This window comes from Strongylocentrotus purpuratus, unplaced genomic scaffold (genome assembly GCF_000002235.5).
Source record: "Strongylocentrotus purpuratus isolate Spur 01 unplaced genomic scaffold, Spur_5.0 spur5_contig_866, whole genome shotgun sequence".
Classification (NCBI taxonomy): Eukaryota; Metazoa; Echinodermata; class Echinoidea; order Camarodonta; family Strongylocentrotidae; genus Strongylocentrotus; species Strongylocentrotus purpuratus.
The window spans coordinates 1,682,948-1,706,189 of NW_022145575.1; the positions used below are offsets into that span (position 1 = coordinate 1,682,948).

At 38.8% G+C, this 23,242-nt stretch overlaps 1 protein-coding gene across 1 annotated transcript; it reads right to left on the reverse strand.

Moving 5' to 3' along the window:
• Positions 1 to 20,691: 20,691 nt before the first annotated feature.
• Positions 20,692 to 22,719, reverse strand: LOC115919736 (extensin-like). The gene is made up of 2 exons (XM_030973773.1): positions 22,701 to 22,719; positions 20,692 to 21,236 (listed from the first exon to the last, which is right to left on the reverse strand). Exons 1-2 carry the CDS (start codon positions 22,717 to 22,719, stop codon positions 20,692 to 20,694), a joined length of 564 nt encoding a protein of 187 aa, XP_030829633.1.
• Positions 22,720 to 23,242: the final 523 nt, after the last annotated feature.

A 23,242-nucleotide genomic window follows, 5' to 3' on the forward strand; every position in this document is an offset into this window, starting at 1 on the left:
CCCTCTGGAATGACCCGCCCCTACGAGGTTATCCCAATTGGTCTTGATCGATATTGGTCATACGTGGTTACCCCTCTGTATCGGTCCAACAATCTGATGAAACGCATCCTGATTCCATTTAAATGGTCTGCCCTTCAACAAAAGAATTAGACCATAGAAAACTAATATTGTTCTTTATCTCTTGAGCACCACGCTGTGCTTGTGATTCCGCTATTGTAGTTATCCATCTCAGACCATCCGTTGATTGCCTGTTCTAGGTACCTGTGTGGGGCTCAGGGTTTGACTGATAGGTCTAGATTGCATTGTCAGGGTTTAGAATGGAGTAAAGTAGGGCAGGTCAAAGGGACGTCAGACACGCCTTCAAAGGACAGTATCAATCTTGAACTTGCACAGTTTTTTTTTTAAAACAATTTTCCAAAAGGATTTGGTGAGAAGGATGATTGAAAGGGAATCCTTTAGATAGGACTTAAGGCTGTAGGTCCCCTGGAACTTACTGACAGAACAGATTTCCAAAAGGATTTGGTGAGAAGGATGATTATTAGGGAATCCTTTAGATAGGACTTAAGGCTGTAGGTCCCCTGGAACTTACTGACAGAACAGATTTCCAAAAGGATTTGGTGGGAAGGATGATTATTAGGGAATCCTTTAGATAGGACTTAAGGTGGATGTAGGTCTCCTGGAACTTACTGACAAGCCAATATTCTTGCTTTATAAGTGCCAGGGTAAAACAAATAATCAACCAGTCGCTTTGTTTGCATTACTTTATTTTTAAATAGCCTACAAAATTTTTGAGATTTTAATATTGGTGAGAATCTGCATCAAGGGTTTCCAGTTTGACTTCCACCCATAGCACGAATGTCCTTTAGCAAGGCATTGATCTATATTTGCCACTCTCAACCCATGTGAGGTAAAAGGGTACCTGGTAAGAAGATATTTCTTGAATTCTTTAGCTGTGGGGCAGCTTGTCTCAAGCGAGGATTTACTGTAGTACCTTGTAGGTGCTTTGAGTATCCCCTTGGAGTTATTGTATTATTGCTGTAATTTTAATTAGGATGAACTATCAACCAATCACAAAGCAATTCCAAGAAAGTTCTGAGATTTGAGAACATTCTTTCATTTTGTGTGACATAAACTGTCAAAGCTGGCCTATGCTAATTCTACCTTTATATACATCATGTATTACCCCCAGAAAGCGTACAGAAGTATGCTTAACATACCACATTCTTATAAACGTATCCTTAATTAACATACAAATCAGTCTTCTCTGCAGAATGAAAAGATATACAGCAAGCAATGACTACTGAGAAAAGTTTCAATGATCTATCTTGAAAAGAAAACAAGTTTACCTTTGCAAGATATGTTTAAATATGATCACATACAATTTTTAAAGACAAAGATTAGCCTTGTACTGAATACTTAATTTCCAGCATATTTAGGGAGGAAGCATTCAAATCACCTTCATATAAAAATCTGAGCTGAGCTCATTTTTATGTACCGTAGTCATATTGTGGTCATCACCTACACATTATGCACATAACTATTAAAAGACAATCAATCAAAAGATAATGTCTTTTGTTCATAGCATTTCCTAGAAATTTATAGATGCCTCTTCAGAAGAATTCCATTACTGTTGCCCTTGAAAACAGTTTCTTGACATTTTTTCCTGCACCATACTTTGGAATATATGGCGTAATTGATTATTGCAATTAAGTTGAACAAGACTGGTAGAATTGTTTTCATTCTACGTGACAGACTAGTCATACAATAGGGGTATATATTCAACAGGCAGAGTAACTGTTATGATGGATGTTGTCATATGACACCATTAAACACAATACTCAATGCCGTTAACCTCTTTCCGTTATTGTTATCTAGTCACGTTGTTATCCTTCTCGTAAACCGCACCTGACACGCTATCACCATAACGTGTTCAGGCGTAAGTGGCTTTTAATCTAAATATAGAAAGGGGAGACAAAATAGAACAGAATCAATTAGTCTTTTTAGGGTTTGTGTTCCATTCTTTACTCTGACACAATTTTTTTCAATATTGTTGAAACAGGTCAAGGGTATTATCAAAAGCACACATCTCTCTACCCCGATGAACTGTTTGCCAAGGTTTTCTCTTGTCTTTCTGAGTTTGCGCTCTTCATTATGTCGCAACAGAATGCCAATCATTCGCGGAGTTTGTTCAGGAAAACGAATGTTCTTTTGTTGTTGACCTACAAAGGACAATGCCTCGGATAACATTCCGTTGTCATGTGCACAGAGTCACAGACAGAAGAGATATATATATATATATATATATATATATATATATAGGTCAATGACATATAAACCATGCTGACATGTTATCCCTGCTCAGTCAATGAAATGATCCGAAGCTCTCATTCCAGTTTGAAATCTTGCCATTTTATTTGCATTCAATTTTTGAAATACAAATAATTTTAATTTTTGATACTAATCTAAGAGATAAGATATAGGAGAGTGAGATGGGAAAATAGCGGGGGAGTGTGGATGAAAGTGAAAGAGCTAGAGAGAGAGACAGACAGAGAGAGAGAGAGCGACAAAGACAAAGACAAAGACAGAGACAGAGACAGAAATAGAAAGATAGAGAAAGAAAGAGAGAAAGAAAGTAAGAAAGTGGGAGATGAAAAGAGAGAGAAAGAAAGAGATGAAAAGAGAGAGAAAGAAAGAAAGGGGGCGAGAGATAAGAGTCAAAACATTATCTTCCAAAGGTCTTTTTCTATTAAAGTTGTAAAATGTCATGTTATATTTTACCAATAGTTTTAATGAGGCTTTGCGATCACACCTCAACAAAATAAATGCTGCATTTTTTAATTGTTTGATAAGTTTACCGTATATATAGACCATCCGCCAATTCTGTAATTGAATGATAATCTACGTACCACCATTAGAAAACCTAAAGTAAAATTGAATCGAAGAGAAAACTAACTAGGAAATAGCTGGAGTTTCTGTGACCGATATTTCATCCGTATCAGTGTGTGGTTAAATCCGCCTCCGAGCAAAACCTAATTACCTATTTCTTACACTTTATTTAGTACTCTAATTGTAATCCAAAGTCCTTGACTCAGAAAAAAATAAAATGTCATTCACAAAATTTTGCGGACAATGGGACAAAGCGAGCAAAAAAAAAAAATCAAGTCATCGGAAACAAACTTACATCACCAAATGAACGGGTGTTCTAGTTTTCTTTGTAGGGGAAATTGTGTCAAGGGAAGATTGTCTAAATGGGAATAATGGGGTTTACCTAAACAGATAAACATAGTTTAGAAGTTGAGAGGTGCAATGTTTGTTTGGCCTATATTTGGTGAGTCTGAAACGTGCACCGATGCGGTGTGATGCGGTGCGTCTCGAGGTTGGTTGGTGTGTGATCTATGAGTGTTATGGGTAGCCCTCAAAAGGAAGAGAGAGAGAGAGATAGAGAGAATAAAAATATGAGAGCGAGCTGTTCGTCTGACTGCCAAGCCCATTCAGGAAAGAAGGCATAGACAGATGGAGATAGATAGAGGGAGAAGGAAAGAGAGAGAGAAAGAGAGAGATAGAGAGAGAGAGAGAGAGAGAGAGGGAGGGAGAGAGTCAAGTGTATACTCTGGATAATTAGGGTGATAAATTGGTCAGTGCTTATTCTCGTAACTTGCAGACGTATTTGTTAAACGATAAGCGGCGCACATGCGAGCCAGCTCAAACTCAACCTGAACCGTACACTTTTGTTTCCTCTTACGATATTAATTGGGCCGATGTAAACACGATTCAACAGTAAAGCACACATATTTTTTACTGATAAATTTTGTGTTTGCTTTCAAATTGCTGCTTTATCATCTTGGCAACCTAAAACTTAGCACCTTCTGTAAACTAAACTTGAAATTAGTCTGGTTTCATTATCTTATCTGAAATCATATGGCATAGCAATATAAACCTACTTACTGATAGTGTTTGAAAATGCTGATAAAATCAATAAATCAAGTTCAACACACTTGAACTTTGACATAATACAATGTATACAAATGAGTCACTCATTACATTTATATATTTCTTTTATCAATAAAGAGTTTTCTCCTTGCCTTGAAATAACCTTTCACACTTATTTTCTTAAAGTCTTTAAAGTTTATTTTGAAAATGGTGAACTTTGCTGACAACTTATAGATTAAATTTTAAGAAAAATAATATAACGTAGCCGTAATTATGTTTTGACCTTGAGAATTTTGTTGATATGAATTCATATTTAATGTCAATAGGGAAATAAAGCTTTCTTAATTTGAAGTAAATTAAAAGGTTTATCCGCAAAAAGCCAGAAGGGTTTCATTTCCATGGTAAATCCTGTAGAAGTAAATGTCCTTTTTGCTTCTAGTTGAAAATCCAGACCTATTTTCTGCATTCTCTCTCTCCTTTTTTCTTCTCCTTCAAGTTGGCACGTGGATGTTTCGATTATGAATAACAAATTTGTTGGTGATTGTAAGGCACACGGGATGGTCCCAGGCGACACAGCCTGAGTGCACGGTGATACCCCCACTGCTGGTAGGCCCACTCCGTTACGCTTTGCTCAAGATTAGCCTCCCTCGATTCCTCTTCGCACCTAGCATTTTTCCTCGGAAAACTGGGGGGAAGACGGAGAAGGCCAAATGCAAGGTTGCCCCAAAGAATGTCGGAATTGGGTCGTGGCAGTCAAGCGTAAAAATGAGGCCCTTTGAAGCTATATTTTGTTCTTTTTTTGCTTCATTTCTCTTGGGAAGGGGTAAAACAATGTCACTGGAAAGTATCAGTGTGTAGATTGTGAGAGACTATAGCAAGAAACTGAATTAAATCAAGAGAGAGAAAGCCTTTAGAAAACTGGATAAATATTGGGAAACAGAGACATTGAAATCTGAAATTATAAATAGAATATTTAATTTAAAATATAACAATTGTACTCCTAAACTTGTAGTTGGGTAGTGGAAGAAGCACAGGAAATAAGAAAGATGCGAAGAGAGCAGAAAGAGCACGATAGAACAATAAATTAACAGGAATATAATTAGGTAAAATGGTGACAAAAGATAAACATCAAAAGGAAGATGTGCTCTTAAATCTTTTAAAACCATTTTAACTTTTCTTTTTTTCTTCTTCTTCTGCATGCCCCTTGTAGAAATCAGATAATTTGTCCAAACTGCATATAACTTATCCCACCTGAGTGTCATATCCATCAGCTGTCTGACTTTAAATGAGTAATTATTCTCTCTATCCTACAATCTACTTTCCTTTTTAAATTTCCTTTTTTGATTGAAACCCCCTCCCCCCCCCCCCTTCTCTCTCAAAAAAATCCCTTCCTGAGTCTTAAGCACATTTCTGCCACACCTTGCCTTTGTTCACCAGGCTTTATCCTGTCTCTCACTCACCCTCTTGGAGTTTGATTCCAAATTGCCGAAAAATGAGGATGGTCTCCGTGGGGTGCGCGCTAAGCCAGCTGTTTTGTATGCCCTGCTTGTGGTCAATTGACTTATTGGGGCGTCATGCCTTGAATGATCCTTTCGTAAAGCCCTTCAGCGCGAGAACTAACCGGACGCACAGGGGAAGGGATGAAGAGAAAGTCCCGGTTCAGACTGGCGCAAAAAGTAGTGAGGTTTGTCGCCATCGTCAATGGCGACAGCAGCGACTTAGCCATCCACTGTGCGTGTTAATTCCCACAATCTTGACATTCAATTAGTTTGTAATCAACAGTAGCAATTTAAGTTGTAATCAACAGTTGCAATTTACCTTGTAATCAAGTTGGCATTCAACTTTGATAGCATATTGGTTTAGTAATCAATTGGCAAAAGAATTTTCATGTTAATTCCCACAATCTTGGTATTCAATTCGAGAAATTTGGTTTGCAATCAACAGAGGCAATTTAACTAGTAATCAACAGTTGCAATTTAACTTGTAATCAAGTTGGCATTCAACTTTGATGTCATATTGGTTTGGTAGACAATTGGCAGTCAATTGTTTCAAGTTATTTTGTAATCAACTTGGGATTAAATTTGCATTCATTTACTCATTTGACTTCTATTTCATTCCATCATTCATATTGATTGCGCTTCACTATTTACTCAATGATTTGATTTAAGCTATCTATTCAATTTCAAATTCTCATTCATCGATGAATGCGTTCAAACTGACTACAATTGATGTATTTAGAATAGATCAAACTGCTTCAGAAATGGTGGTAAGATATATTGGGGTGTGTATTTATCTTAATAAATAAGCAACAAGCAAACAAAGAAAACTACAATTTTCCAGATTATGATATTCTTTATTGACAATTATAGATCAATGATTTATGTTCAAGAATTGGAAATGGGGCTTTCATTGATGGGGAAGGAGTAGATAACTAGCAATTTGCATTCTATTCTAGATTTCTGGTAAGGCAGATACTTATAAAAGCATCAGGTGAGTCGACCAGGACAAACTCTTGAAAGTGTGAACGCTGTCAATCGTTGAGAGCAGAGTGGTCGGGAGGGAGCTCAGGATTTGTTGAAAAATTCCCCCGTCAAAGAAATTGAGCGCTTACCAGGGGTACGACTTCAATCAGCACAACACATTAATCACACCTTTGAGCCATTAATACAATATCTAGAGCTTGTCCGTTTGCAAATACATGAAAGGCCCCAGTGAGTGATGACTGATGTACGGCCAGAGAAGTTTCCATTTTCTTCTTTTACGCATACCTTTCCTCATTATTCTCCATCTACACTCTACTTTTTTTTCTGTTAAACCAAATGAGCATTTGGCCTGGGCAAAAATATTTTAGAAAAGTTGTGTTTTACTAGCTTGCTGCCTTCTTTTACTTATAATTTGTAAAAAATATCTCTAATTTACCCTCTCTAGTAACTAGTAGAAGTAGCAGCAGCAGAAGAAGTAGTAGTAGCAGTAGTAGTAGTGGTAGAAGTGATCGTAGTAGTAATAACAATAATAATAATAATAATAATAATAATGATAATAACAATAATAATAGTAATAGTGGGTTCTTGTGTAGCGCTCATGTCTGTCAAGTTTTTGATACTCCTGGCACTCTACAATTATTATTCCGGCTGTAGCATGGCTGCCATTATGGCGCTCTAGCAATTCAAGTAATTAATTCCTGCCAGGTACCCATTCACCCAACTTGGGTGGAGTATGGCAAAATGTAGATAAATGTCTTGCCAAAGGACATTAGTGTCGTAGCGGGACTTGAACAATGAACCAGGTGATCCACAGTCCATTAGACCACGACAGTATTAATAGTATATAGTAATAGTAATATTAATAGCAGTAGTGATAATGATAATAGTAATAGAATTATTAGTAGCAGTAGTAGCAGGAGCAGCAGTAGTACTAGTAATATTAATAGCAGTAGTAGTAGTATAGAATACTTTAAGTGACATAAGAAGTGGTATCCCAAAACAGATAGTCCTGAAGTCAGATTTGAAGAACTGTTGACAGATGCAATTTAAATTGAGTATTATGTCTAAATGTTGTGGTACTACGTCAGGATGAAAACAAAATGTAGATAACATGATGAGCTCGTGTTTATGTTTTGGTCTGCTGTTTATATTTTTGTCAAGTCGGATCTGTTTGTGAAGACGTCACTAACGTACACACATGCTGAGTGACATATTTGTAGAAGTGAATGAAAATGATGTGAATTCCCTTGGGGAGAGGATGTTAATGCCTAACTGCTGAGATGCTCCACTTTAAGTCAACTTCCGCATATTTTTGTTTGTTGATAAATAAAAAAAATATGTCACGTGGGTCAACAAGCAAGAAGAATAGAAGATGGGATTGGAGTTTGGAAGATGCTCAGGAAGTATCAGCTGGAGATTTCGTTTATAAACCAAGAAGGTGGGCGTCATTGTCACGCTCTTAGCTGACTGCATTCCAAGATCTGAGGCTGCGTTCATAACTTTCGAAATCTGGATCTCCCCCAAAACGTCTTAAGAATATTATGTCAAAGTGTGTTTTATATTGGCATTCTTTATTGGTATATTCATAATCCAATTTGGGTCTCAAAAATTTGTATGAATGCATCTTGATCCCATTCTCTTTGAGACAATAAGCATTTTTTGTAATTACACCATGGGCTGCAGAGCGATCCCGTGACGTCACAGGTCACAGGTCATTTTCCACCGAAAAATCAATCGAAGACGTCAAGCTCTGTGCTCTGTCTTCATATTATATACACCTACACATGTAAGTGCATGTATTGTTTACCTTTGCTGTCAGTGATATTTCTTTAGGATCTTCCTGCAATTAGTTGCTTTGTCTTTTTATATTTACTGTATTTTTTATGATTGTGCATTCTATTTTAATGAAATGTAAAAAATTATCTATCGATGATATCAAGTTGTGGACAGCAAATGTCGATGTGCGTTGTCTAAAAGTTACGTCAAGTGGTAATAGTACAATTAATAGCTATCCAATTCAATGTTGTGTCTTCATGGGGCTTTGTTCATGGAAATAAGATGAACAAACTTGCTAATTAATATCTATTAGGATTAATATTTCTTTAATAAATAATTACACCCCCACAAGATCTTTTCACACTTATCCACTTCTGGTTCCCTTGTGATTCCTAAAGTTGCAAAAACTCTTTTTTTTAGGAGGGGGGATCCTTTGCTCATGTGTGTCCCTAACTAATATGGATTGCCTTCCTGAAGACATCAAAAGTGTAAAAACTCATCTGTTTAACTCTCAATTATTTCAACATTCACCTTGAGCACTCAACAGCGTGGATTTGGCGCTATATAACTTACATTTATTATTATTATTATTATTAAGTATATAGGACATGTATATAGTAAGCCATTTTGATGAATAGACAGAAATATACAGTAGTTGTGAATGGGTATCTTGAAAATGAAGTGAGAGGGAGAAAAAAAGGGGGGGGGGGGCTAGTGATGGAGATGGGTAAGGGTAATGGGAGCAAGAATTTGAGATATTGTTTTGTGCCTTGAGAAATGAGAGCAAACAAGAGATGTAGGGTGATAAATAGAGAGGAAAACAATCATCTTCCTCCTGCCCTACTTTCTTGTCCTACATCTTTGACACAATTTAGAGAAACATCTCTCTTCAGCTCTTTCCTCCTCTCTCTCTCTCTCTCTCTCTCTTTCTCCTACTTCTTCCTCTCTGGAAGTTTGAAAATATATCTCCCTCTTGCCATCTCTCTGTTCTCTCTGCTCTCGCTCCCTCTTTCTTTCTCTCTCCCTTTCTTTCTCTTTTTTTTCTCTCTCCTGCTCTCTCTCTCTCTCTTCTGCTTTCTCTCTTCTGCTCTCTCTCTTTCTCTCACCATTTTACTCTCTCTTTCCTCTTGCTCTCTCCCTTTAACCCTCTATCTTTTTCTCTTGTTTGCATTTTTAAAGATTTTCTCCATCTTGCTCTTTCTCCTCTTCATTCTCTCTCTCCCTCCCTCATTCTTTTGCTCTTTCCATTGTATTTCCTTGTGTCTCTCTTTCTGTACACATCTTTCATAACACCGATTCTCTTTTCCTTTTTCTCCCTACCTCTCTCATCGCATTTACACTATTCCTATTTCACTCTCTCCATTTGCCAATTTTCCTATCTCTCTCTCTCTCTCTCTCTGTCTTTCTCTCTTTTCAGATTGCATATCATTCTTTTTATTTCTTGTCATTTTGGACCCTGTTCTGCCCCCTCCTTCTCCTTCTTTTCCCTCTCTCTTTATTTCTTCTTTCTTTCTTTCTTTCACTCTCTCCCTCTCTTCCTTTCTCATACTTTCTCTCTCCCTGTTGCTCCATTACTCTTTCTGTCTTTCAAGACAAGAACTTGAACGACTTCTCAAAGGTAAATGAATCATGCAAACTTGACAAACTCGATCCCAGGGCTGCAGCCGCCGACAGCGAAAGACTCCCTGCAAGGAAAGTTTGGTGTCTCTAAATTCCGCATCTTTCCCCTTGTCATTGTCATCGTCACGGAAACGAAATGAAGGTCATGATGACCGGTGGACAAAAAGGAGCTGTTAGCACCCACCGATCAGTCACTCCCGGGTTGCTCCAGTTGATTTTTCATTGTTTACTTTGATGATGCGTTGATATGGCGCGCATGTTCAAATTAGGATTGGCCGCTTCCCCCTTTCTGTTTACAGTATGGACATCCACGATTTGTTTATGTTCTACTTTTGGGGAATTTGTCAGTGGGGTAGTATTACGGATGAATTGACATGGCTGATGAAATACACCCCCCCCCCTCCCCAGCTTACTTCGCCTTTTCTGTCTTTCTCACCCTATCTCTGACATCTTCCATCAGTCTCTCAATCCAATTTTTTTTCTCTTGCATGTACACTTTTTTTTTTCTTCCTGCCTTCATGCCTTGTTTTTACTTGATTCAATGAACCTAAATCAGTCCTCTCTATCTTGCTATCTCTCCATTTCTCATTTTCTTTCCTAATAATGTTCATTACATTTATTTTTGCATTTTAGCCAAATCTTCTCTTCCTTCAACCTCTTCAGCTTCCTGTCCATCCTCCATCCATAAACGAATTTTTAATCAGTTTTTAATTAAATGACTTGAGTTTGATATATAATCTTTCCATAGAGTTTAGTTGTAGTGTAGAGATCAACACAATTTAAAGATGAACTGGGAAAATATTGACTTGTAACAAATACCAGTATATATTAAAATTAGAAACTATAAAAACTTTGAATGATAGAATAAGTAGCACTATCACAATGAGAAATGAAAAAGGAGTACTTTCATTGTTCGCCACTGGTTTAGAGGGAATTACTTAACACTAACAGATAAACATGATCATGACACACAATACCTGAATCGCAGGTGAGGAAACTTTATTGAGTTGTCGAGTATTGCCACTGCGTGGACTTGTTACGCTGATGCTGCGCTCACGGTAATTGCCGCGGGCATGTTTTTTCTCGTCTTCCGCGATCTTTAATCTGTGCTACAATAGCTACCTGACCTACTTCATACTTGGCTGTAATGACAGATTGGGGGAGAGTGAGAGAGAATATGCATGGGTAAGAAAGCGAGAGACTGGGAGAGAGAGTGAGAGAGAGAGAGAGAGAGAGAGAGAGGGAGGGGAGAGAGAGAGAGAGAGAAAATGCATGGGGAAAAAGGAAGAGATCAAATATTTACAAGAAGAAGACTGTTAGAGATAGTGATGGGTATTTTAGAGAGAAAAACAGGAAAGAGGAGATTGAGAGGGAGAGGAAACATGAGAGAGAGACGGGCAGAGAGAGACAGAGAGAGACAGAGAGACAGAGACAGAGTTAGAGAGAAAGAAGGAAGATGCAAAATATTTATAAGAAGGAGAGTGTTAGAGATAGCAATGGGTAATTTAGAGAGAAAAACAGGAAAGTGAAGAGAGAGAGAGAGAAAAAAAGGGAAGAGAGAGAGATAGAGAGACAAGAGAAAGAAGAAAGAGAGAGAATATTTACAAGAAGGAGAGTATAAAAGACAGTGATGGGTAGTTTAGTAAGAAAAACAGGAAAGAGAAGACAGAAACATAGGCTAATAGGATCTACTTGTACTACTCCTGAAATGCACCTTTCTAATTCATTGTTTGATGAGTTGTAAAACAAATATTTTAGAACAAATGGAATGTGCTAAAATTCATGGTTTGGACCACAGTTTTTGAATAGCATTTGACAGGAAAATGTGAAGGTTTTACATGTAAGTGGTAAGCCATGGAAACTATCAGAGCTAAACCACAATGCTAGTAGAATGGTAAATTTTAAATGAGTTTAAAAAGTTTTTTAAAAGGAATCACACATTTAGAGCTGAACTTGATATGCTGTGGCTCCTATAGTTCAAATGATATCACACATTTAGACACGACTGTCTTCAGACTATTTTTCTTTTGATATTTGTTAATGTAATAAATTTTGTAATCGATTGGTTTTCATGAAAGTTACACCACTATTATTCAATCCAACCAAATTTGACGGTTACAGGTGGTTCAATATTATTAATTTAAAATGGTAAAATGTATTGACAATATTGTCTATTACTACACCCATCGACCATGTAGATTCCCTAAAACAAGCACTCTTTCATTTTATTTTTGACCTTCAGAACAATTATTCTGAGGTTTACCTTTAAAATACCTTCAAAAGCTGTTGGTACGTTTCAAGAACTGGGCTACTAGCTCTCTCATTTATTCTGGTACGCCAGGGAGAGCTTAGGCCTAGCTGGTCGGAGGCGGTGAGTCTTTGAGCAGCTAAATCTCCAGTAGTAAATTACTTTTTTAAGTTCATCCTTTTGAAGGACGTTAGATAAAGAGATTTCTCCTTTTCCTTTGAAGGCTTCTTCCACGAAGACGAATGGATGGATGAAGAAAGAACAGGAAAGGAAAATGAACTCCTTCTCTCCCACACCTGGTTCGAGATGCACTTTTACCAAGGCATTTCAATAGAACATAATAAAGTTTGAAAGGAAGCTTATTGCCGCCTGATCAGGATTTGGTTAATCATTAAAGTTATTTGTTTGAAGCAGAACCCCCCCTTCCTGTCAATATTTTGTAATTTTTGAGGAAGTTTTCAAGGCTTCATTTCTTAATCCACTTTTAAAAGGAGGTGTGTGTTTGAGTGTGTGTGTGGGGGGGGGGGGGAGCATCATTAGAAAACAGTGTTGTAAGAGTCAGTAACCAATCATGTATAATACTATCAAAGAAAATAGAGAAAATACCCTACAATCATAAGGTTTATCTCTAAAAAATATTAGATATTTATGTATTTCAATGTAAAACTCACTTTATCTTCTTTGCTACTCCTCTTTCATGGGATAAAAAGGGCATCCAAACTTCAGTCTACCACATCGCCTCCTTGTTTCTCTCATGCACCTCGGTCCGCATTTTGAACAAGTTATTTTTGTAAATCCTCGTCGCTCTGGAGTGACCTATATGTACCTGTGTTCCAAATACCCGCGGTGTCTGTTTTATTTAGAGAGGAGTTCATGCCAGTGAACACGATGATTAACCCAGTAACCTAATTCTCGCTTGTGTGTATATTTTTTTGTCTTTTCTCCTCATCTTGCGCCCCCATTCCGTACCCCAAGTTCAGCCATAGGGTATTCCCCTGTTAAGCGATAGAGGGGGCAAGAATCATACCTTGGGTGTCGGCCAGGTATTGAATCCATATTGATGACTTAAAGTTCAAAACTGGCAATTGTTTACCTCGTCCCTTTTCCCCTTCCTTTTCTTGTAAACCCTGTTTATATACTCTTATTCCTACTCCTATACTACTACTACTCCTACTTATACTCCTTTTCTTACTCCTACTATTACTCCGACTCCTACTCCTGCCCCTGCTTCCACTTCCACTCCTATTCCTACCCTCACTCCCCCTCCCGTTACTCCCCTAATCCTTCTTTTACTACTACTACTACTACTACTACTACTACTACTACTACTACTACTACTACTCCTACTCCTACTCCTACTCTTACTCTTACTCTTACTCTTACTCTTACTCCTACTCCTACTCCTACTCCTACTATACTCCTATGCTCCTATGCTCCTATGCTCCTATGCTCCTATACTCCTATACTCCTATACTCCTATGCTCCTATACTCCTATGCTCCTATGCTCCTATGCTCCTATGCTCCTATACTCCTATGCTCCTATACTCCTATGCTCCTATACTCCTATGCTCCTATACTCCTATGCTCCTATACTCCTATGCTCCTATGCTCCTATGCTCCTATACTCCTATGCTCCTATACTCCTATGCTCCTATACTCCTATGCTCCTATACTCCTATGCTCCTATGCTCCTATGCTCCTATACTCCTATACTCCTATACTCCTATGCTCCTATACTCCTATGCTCCTATGCTCCTATGCTCCTATGCTCCTATACTCCTATGCTCCTATACTCCTATGCTCCTATACTCCTATGCTCCTATACTCCTATGCTCCTATACTCCTATGCTCCTATGCTCCTATGCTCCTATATTCCTATACTCCTATGCTCCTATGCTCCTATACTCCTATACTCCTACTAGTTGTTCTACCATTTCCACTATTACTGTTTATTTTCCTTTTACTGATTCTATAACTATTTCTACTACTGCTACTGCTACTTTTCCTGCTGCTATTCCTCTTGCAGCCACCTATACTGTTTGTACTGCTGCTGCCGCCGCCCCCACTGCCAATGCCACTGCCAATGCCACTGCCAATGCTGGTGCTGCTATTACTACAGCACCAGCAACTTGTTTCAGTCCTTTTATAAACAGAAGGAAAATTTGTTTATTAGCATCAATACCTGATGAAGAAAATAACACTTTTTCAGAGGTGATTGCCCGAGTCATGCATCCACCGTGGTTGTTTTGAAGAGATCAAACTTTCCCAATGGTATATGATGGACTGCAGCTTTAAGATCTAGAAATGAGGATATGGTTTATTTTTTCTGGAAATAGCACCCCCGATTAACCTGGAAACACAGATTTCTTCCAACGATCTCTCTCAAGTGTAATCTCTCTCTAGACCCAAATATAAACTTACACATTTGCCCTTCATCAGGAATCAATTCTCCTCCCCCCCCCCCCCCCCCTCTCTTTCTTTCTGGGCCTGTTTTCATCAACTGGAGTTTGCCAAATAACCTGCTATTTTAACTACCCTGATCGCAAATTATCCAGCTAATCGCGTCTTCATCAGCCCACAGTTGCAATTAGCGGGATATATTTGGTCAAGGTAATCATCCCAAGATATCTTGGGCTAGTTTGCAAAATATCCCGCTATTTGGCAAAATATCCCGCTAATTGTCTGGTGCATCCTCACCAGCCCGAAGACATGCACTATGCACGAACGCTGAGAAAAATATCTTGAGCTAATTTTCGAGGTTGAGTCTCGAGCTGATGTAGACGCGATTTGTAACTTCAGGCTTATATCCCAAATCAGAAATAGCGGGCTATTCGGGAATCTCGAGCTGATGAAGACAGGCCTTTACTGATATCTTCTTGCCTATTCTCTTCCTCCTTTTCTTCAGTGGTCACTTTTCATCACCCATCTCTTATTTCATTCATGCCCATATCGTGCTATCAGGGGCTCTGTTCACCTAACCTTCCTTTTCCTCTAATTCTATAATGGTAATATTGTAATTCATCCCGGAGTGATAGTATCATAACTTAAAGCCCCTCTGCACTAGTTTGGCCAGGAGGAATTAGACCTCCCTGCATGGTCACTGGTAGGTGGTTATCTAATCAAATCAGCTCTCAATTAACATACACTATAAGAAAAAGGGGACCATGGGGGACCAATGGTCACTGATTAGGCATTGTTTGCTATATAGAGGGCGCAAGTAGCTATAAGTAGTGCAGTGAGGCTTTAAATAAAAAATAAGGGAAAATTGACAGATTTTAAAGAACAGAAATATAAAACATACGGTAATTCAATTCTTAACATAGAGCTTTATCTTTTAATGAATGACAATGTGTTTTATTTCAATGATGTACTTTTGAAAAGTCGAACTTCAATCCCAACTGTTTTTTAAACCCTGTGTATAGAATTAAAATGTGCTTTTGTATTGTATATTCTCGCCTTGAAGCCTTTTGTATGAGGTGTCTGGTATGCTGCTGTAATCACTTTTGTATTTGATTTTGATTGTTGCACATAAAGAAAGTAGTGGTGATTATGAAACCACAGTTATTTCTTTTTCCAAGAGAACAGTTGGTCTATGTGTTAATTTACATCTGTTTCTCATATCAAAGTCACGTTTTACGTCATTGAGTTCAAGTAGAAACTTTTATGGAGCAAAAATAGCTGGCATTATGAAACAATGAATGTTATTAAGAGAACACTGTTTCTTCTGCCTCTTCAATTTTTTTAAGCTCTTTCTTTTTTTCTATTTTTTCTATTTCATTACAAAGTAGTCATTGTTTGCGTAACTCACAAAACAGGTTTTTATTTATGGACTGTGACTGAGGAAGAAAGGTTTAATTTGGGGAATCCATTTTTTTTTCTCAAGAAAAGCTTATTATTTTTCCAGTGCTTCAGCATTATTTTTTTTCTGAAATATCAAAAATCATGCGAAAGAAGGGACGTACTTTCCTTTGAGATGGGAAGCTCTGTATGCTCGAAACAATGACAGCTCCCTTTGTTATTCCTTTTTTATTTTTCCAAAGCATACAGTTGTTCCATCTTCAAAGTGTTTTTGTTGTTATTAGCAGCACAGAAGAAAAATTGAATTGATAGGAGTGTAAACTGATATCAGCATGAATATTTTTCCCATTATTTTTATTCAAGAAAAGGTGCAGTAGAGCCTGTAAAAAGAAAAAAAATGTGATATCTCATATCCATATTTCTTGGAAAAGATATTTATAATGGGCCATGATGCCTGCAGGTAAACGGAAGCAAAATAATCTAAGATGAAAAAATACTTACTTTTAATAATAAGCCTCTGTGATGTTATGATATTAGCTTACATTATAACAGCAGCAGTTATAGGATACATGTAATTGTGTCATCCATATCGGAGAGTGTGGGCTATAAAAGACCCAATTCATTGTTGTTGTTTTTTTAAATCTTTTGTGGGGGTTGGATGAAGGGCACTTTGACCCTGTTCTCACTCACTTTGAAAGTGGTCTTAGTTAGACCGCTCCAGACCGCTCCAGAGGAACGGGTCTGAGGAACGGTTTGCGAGCGTTCACACTCCGAGCAGTTTTTATGGCTCAAACCGCTCCACGAGTCAAAGTGGTCTTGTTGCTATGGCAGCTCAGGTAGGTGGGTCAATTTTTTCGCGCGCGGAATCCAAACCCTATGTCACCTGATGTCCCGTTCGCGACGCGTCCCGTATACATGTATATATGTAGTGCCTGCCCGATCGCTCATCGCGCGGAACGTCACTTCCGTTCAAAGTAAGCTTTCCGTTCACATTGCACGTTAGAGCGCTCTGGAGCGCTCTTAATAAGACCCGCTCCTCACGACCACCTCGGAAGGTGGACTTCTGGAGCGGTCCAGAAGTCCGCTTCCTGGACCACTTTGAGCGTTCTCACTCACCTAAGTCTTAGTTAGAGCGCTCCAGAGCGCTCCAACGAAGTGAGTGAGAACGGGGTCTTTGATGATCAGAATTTCTGACATGAACAGATTGTTTCCTATTTAATTATTGTACCCTTTTACAGAATGAAATATCAAATACCACTCATGAAGATTTTTGGCAAGTAAGTGGGTGATATGAACAACTTCTTTCAGCCAATTGGAGTAGATTAAAAGTTAGTAGCCAATGTTGAATAATTAGATATTTATGGGATTATTCATTAATTACAAAACAAGCAATATCACATTTCAATATGTGCCTGATCATTTTACAATTTTGACAGTTCTAGGTGAAGGGTTTTCTTCTTTGCATCACCTAAAAGAAAATGTTGGGTTCTCCTACACGTATTCATGATTAGCAAATTAAAAACATGTACCGGGGTAATATATATTGAGAAATTTAACTTGTTATAAATGGTTATTATATTTTCTAGTCTGTACGCTCATTTGGTTTTGTGATGATTCCTTATACAATGTTTGTTTAGACAATTTTCTTATGAATTTCCTATAGTCTAAACATGCTGTGATTCTTGGCCTCTGCGGATAAGGTAATCGTTATTCCGTCTGTTGTCGGCCTGGTGTCGGTCTCAGTGATATCAGGGTTGAAAGTAGTATTAAAGATATTTAACTTGTTATAAATGGCGATTATATTTTCTAGTCTGTACGCTCATTTGGTTTTGTGATGATTCCTCATACAATGTTTCTTTAGACAATTTTCTTATGAATTTCCTATAGTCTAAACATGCTGTGATTCTTGGCCTCTGCGGATAAGGTAATCGTTATTCCATCTGTTGTCGGCCTGGTGTCGGTCTCAGTGATATCAGGGTTGAAAGTAGTATTAAAGATGTCACGCCAGACTCGTTTGTTGAGGATACGAAGACATCATTATGTAGGTCCTGAATGGTTGTGACATTGAGGCCACAGTCAGAGCCTGTGTCGGGGTATTAGGCCAAGCATCTTCCTTAAGAGGGGAGGCTTAGGGTAACTGGAACGACAGATCCTTTCCAACCAACTCTGACATCATCAAAGTTGAAGAAGAGGCAAAGATGGAGGGAGGAGGAGGATGGATGAAGTGAAGGGGGAAAAGGGCAGTTTGAGAAGGGGAAAAATTGAAGAAAAGTTTGAAAAAGAATGATACAAGAATTTGCAAAAAGTCATAAAAATTATTCTACCAGAAATTTCCCAAATTTTGTTGAATTGTAATGGATCACTGTTTAATTTATTTTAAAAAAATAGATCTATCTTTTCTCTCCCAAGGGAATTGGAAATTGTGATTTTCAACATTTCCTCCTCATTTTTATCAGATGATGAACTCAAACATCGACTGTTCTATTCTATTAAACAAAATCAATTCTATGAGCATCTAAACTTATTTTGTCTTTCTCATTTTCATCATCTTCTTGAATGTCTTCTTTTCCTTTTTCTTTTTCTTCTTCTTCTCTTTCTCTTTTTCTTTCTCCTTCTCTTTTTCTTTCTCATTCTCCTCCTTCTCCTCATTCTCATTCTCCTTCTCTTTCTCATCCTCATCCACCTTGTCCTTCTTCTCCTTCTCCTCCTCTTCCTCATTCTCCTTCTCTTTCTCATCCACCTTGTCCTTCTTCTCCTTCTCCTCCTCCTCCTCCTCATTCTCCTTCTCTTTCTCCTTTTCTTTCTCCTCCTCCTCCTTCTCTTTCTCCTTCTCTTTCTCCTTCTCTTTCTCCTTCTCTTTCTCTTTCTCTTTCTCTTTCTCTTTCTCCACTTTCTCCTCTTTCTCCTTCTCTTTCTCCTTCTCTTTCTCCTTCTCTTTCTCCTTCTCTTTCTCCCTCTCCTCTTTAACCTGAATTGTGTGTGAACTTTAAAGAGCTACATGTTAAAGTAAGGTAGATCACTCTCCAACTTGGTAGCCAGTCCTCATTATTTGTATCTTTATCCTATTTCCAAACGCCTCTACATTTAGCTGAAAAGTTGATCCTGGATATAGGCGGCAAATCTTCCAATTAGCGCAGCCTAAACATATCTAGGTGATTCTCTTTGAAATGGGCAGAACAACGGGATCGCAAGATTTGATTGAAGTTTTTGCAAGATCTGCTTTCTTGTTTAGGGAAAGCATGTGAATCACCAATTAGCATTTGCCGATATCCTGTCGGATTGGCTTAATTGCAGGTGAGGAATTCAGTCGGCTTGCTTCATTCTTACCTGTGCAACCATAGTCTATATCTCAGACTCGAACTGTGATACTCGTGCTTCACAGAGTCTCAAGGAAATATCATAATTCATGAGGATGGCATCCCAATCCAGCAGCTCATCTATCATCTATAAGTTCATCTTTACATTAATTAAACCAAAATCGTTCTCTTTAGTGATTTATATTATAGTTGTGCCACTTAAACCCAAATTTCTGCCAAAGACGTGTGAAAATGAAGTAGCACAAGTTTGATGCAGAAGCTGAGAAATGAAGATGGTGCACAAGTTGTTTATGAATGTTCTTAAGCATGAGTGGAAGAGAACGGGAAAGAAGACGATTGAGATATTAAAGTAAAAAAATCATTTTCTACTAGCTTTGTAGTTCTTTGAAGTGATGAATAGCTTATAGTTTCCCGCCAGTAGAGTCATTGTCAGTTACAATGATTGCGAAACACTACAATGAGAAAAGGGGGCTAGCATACGTACGTGTGATTTTCTGTGTTTGATGCGTAGACTACTCGCATCATCAGACATGTGGGCGAAGGATGTGTAACCCATGACCCTGGCACAGATCTTGGCGTTATGGTTAGGATTAGATATAAGGGAGCGAGAGAGGATCGAGGGAGAAAGGGAGCATGTGATCTAGGAATTGGGACCATGCAGCAAGAAGGGAACCCGCTCAAAGACATCACAGAGATACTCTCCCTTTGCCGTTTTTTAAATCATAACGTAAATCAATTTTCAGTCTGAAGTGGGATATGCTATTGTACAGTGTATATAACTGGCTGTCCACAAGGAGGCCGATGTAAGAGCGATGTAAGAGCGATGTAAGAGAAGGTACGTGTACATGTACAGAGCTTGTCATCAAAGAATTGGAACCAGGAAGAGGACCACTGTATCTTGAAAGTTAACTGGCTCAAAGCATGGAGTACGTCCATGCTCAAAGACATCACCAAAGGCCTGTCCTCATCAGCTCCAGTTTGCCAAACAACACAGACTAAGGATATTATCCCGAGGCTCGAAATTGCGTCTTTAACAGACCGATAACAAACTAGTTCGATGTTAATCGTAGAAAATCCGAATTCCTTTTTTTGAATTTCGTTCCTGTAACAATTGTCATCACTATACTCCAGTTTTTGTGCCACTTGGCTGAATGCCATTGATATATATTGCATAGTAAGGCCTGAGGGAAATACATTACGGTTCTATTTTTGTTTGTGATTTATTGATTTAACAAAATTAGATTATGTGAATGTGGTATGAATTATTTCCATGTCCAGAAACCATGTTTTATTTGTTATTTCCGAATAGATGTCACATAGGCAATGCACGGGTAGGAAGATGAAAAGAAGTTGGGAATAAGGAGAAAGATTTAAAAGAAAATTGATTGCCAATTGGCCAAGTTTACAGAAAAATGGCATGATTTTGGATCAAAATGGAGGGAATAGGACAGCGAATTTCACTTGAAGGAGACCAAGTTGAAGGAATGAGAGATAGAGTGTATAAGGCTGATCAAAAGGTCATGACTGCGACCTAGTTTTGGTGAAGTGCGAAGTGCATGACATGTGCGTCGTTGATCGTTTGTGATTCGTCCCCCAAACATTCAAATCCAGGCAGACTGGATGGAAGGGGAAGGATGGATGGGTGAGGAAGGGCTGGAAGGGAGTTGGGGTATAGGGTTGCGGTGGTCTGGTCTTCGGGTGGGGTTGGGGTAGGATGGTGCTGGGATTAGGGTATGTCGGTGGGATGGTGTTGTGGTGGTGTTGTGGTTGGTTGTGTTGGTGTTTCTGGTGTGGTTGTGGTAGTGTTAGGGATGCATATATGGGGTTGTAGTAGATTGGGGAAAGGGATGGAGTTAGGGATAGGGTTTCAATGGTCTGGTCTTCGGGTGGGGTTGGGGTAGGGTGGGGTTGGGGTAGGATGGTGCTGGGATTAGGTATATCGTAGGATGGTGTTGTGGTTGGTTGTGTTGGTGTTTCTGGTGTAGTTGTGGTAGCGTTGGGGATGCATATGGAGTTGTGGTAGTGTAGGGAAAGGGTGTAGTTGTGTTTGGGGTGGGGTTGAGCTGGAATGGAGTTGGAGTGGGGTTATGGTGAAGTTGGGGTGAGTTGTTGTCAAGTTGAGTAGGGTTGTGGCAGTGATGGGTTAAAGATGGAGTAGTATTTGTGGTGGGTTTGGGCTGGAATGGTGTTGGGGTGGGGTTATGGTGGTGCTAAGCATAGGGTTGCCATGATGGTGAGTTGGGTTGGGGTATGGTTGTGGTGGTGTTACGATTGGGGATGGGGTTAGGGTTGTGTTGTGGTGGTGTTAAGAGTGGGGATGGGGTTAGGGTAGTGTTGCGGTGGTGTTTGGGGTGAGGATGGTGTTAGGGTAGGGCTGTGATGGTGTTCGGGGTGAGGATGGTGTTAGGGATAGTGTTGTGGATATGTAACTGTGTGCCTAAGTATGTATTGTTCTTCATAACTTGTCTATTTTGTACCGCTAAAAGCAATTCTGCCCTACATCGTTATAGGCACACATTTTTGAATGGAGATCAAATGGTTAGTTAGATGAAGGTGGTGTCACAAAAGTCAAGGTATATTTAGAAAATAAAAAGTTTTTAAACTATCATGTTGAATCTACTACATCACATCAATTTTTCAATCAATTTTTCATCATTTTATTATATTGTAAAAGTTAGTTATGACCAGATGGTTAGTCCAAATTTAGGATATGTTATTGTTCAAGATCAAAGCTCATATTTTCGTGACATAAATCTAGTTTTTCTCCGGATCTTACAAAGTGACGTGCTTGATGGACCTCCTCTGCCAAAAATGCAAATAATTTTGGATATATATTGCTGAAATTGCTATGGAATTTGGCAATGTAAGTTCAAACTAAATAGGCCTATAACACAAATATCTTTTTGCAAGAGGACTTTTATTCAAACTTTGAGGGTTTCTTCCCTAGGATATTAAACTTCCTCGGGTTCACCTGCTCTTGGTTATTTTTAAGCAGATACGGTAAAGTTTGAGGTAAAGTTTGATTCTCCGGGAATAAAAAGGTCATTTGCCCAGACCAACCAAACGTTTCTCCCCGTCTCTTTTGGTGTTGCATATTAGGGTCATTAACCTCCAGAGCGGAAAATGGCCTTTCCAAAGAAAGTGCAGGCATGTTGACCTTGTACCAATGAACATTTTTACGCAGAGATGAAGATTTTTTGTTGACGTTGAAAGGTTTTCATCATATGACATCAGGCTGCTCCTTCACGCCTGATGTCTGCGTGGGTTGGTGCCCATGTTTTTTCAAGAAGATGATTACTCGGGCTATGTTCTTCCTGAAAATCATGTGGTCAGTCTAGTATTAAATGTTCCCCCTTTCCCCGGTGGCATATCGATCATCGATTCCATGCAAAGGTGAAGACTAATTGTGTGGTTGATGTGGCCGGTCGCAGTGTATGCAGTTGCGATTACTAGCAATCAGTCAAAATTTGATTTTAATTGTTTGTTGGTTTAGGCAATCTCCCTTTGGGCGTAGGTGGCAAGCTGGCCTTTCACTTGCAGAGCCATATTGGGAGACCTTGTGGTTTTAATGTTTGAAAGTCAAGGGTAGGAGGGGACAGTGTTGATGCCTGGGTTGGTGGTAGATAGTTCTAGAAGGTCATTGTCGGATGTGAACAACCTTGTTGACACTGATTGAATGCCTCTCAATACACACATCACAATCAGAAGCCGGGGATTGGTAGACAGCTAGGAGTATTTGTACAAAGTGTAATAACTGTATCTAACGTAAAAATATCAAGACATCAGTTATATAGTCAAGGTTTCTTAGTAATAGTGATTATTATATTTGCATATATAGCGCCTAACACTTACTTTATCAGAAGTCTCTAAGCGCTCTACAATAATGCAACATTATTACCCTGGCTTTAGCAGAGCAGCTGTCACACGCTCTGCGCTTAAAGGAATAAATTCCTACCAGGTCCCCATTTACTTCACCTGGGTGGAGTGTGGCAAATGTAGATCAATGTCTTGCCAAAGGACATTAATAGTGCCACCGCGGGTCTCGAACCGCGGACCTTGTGATCGACAG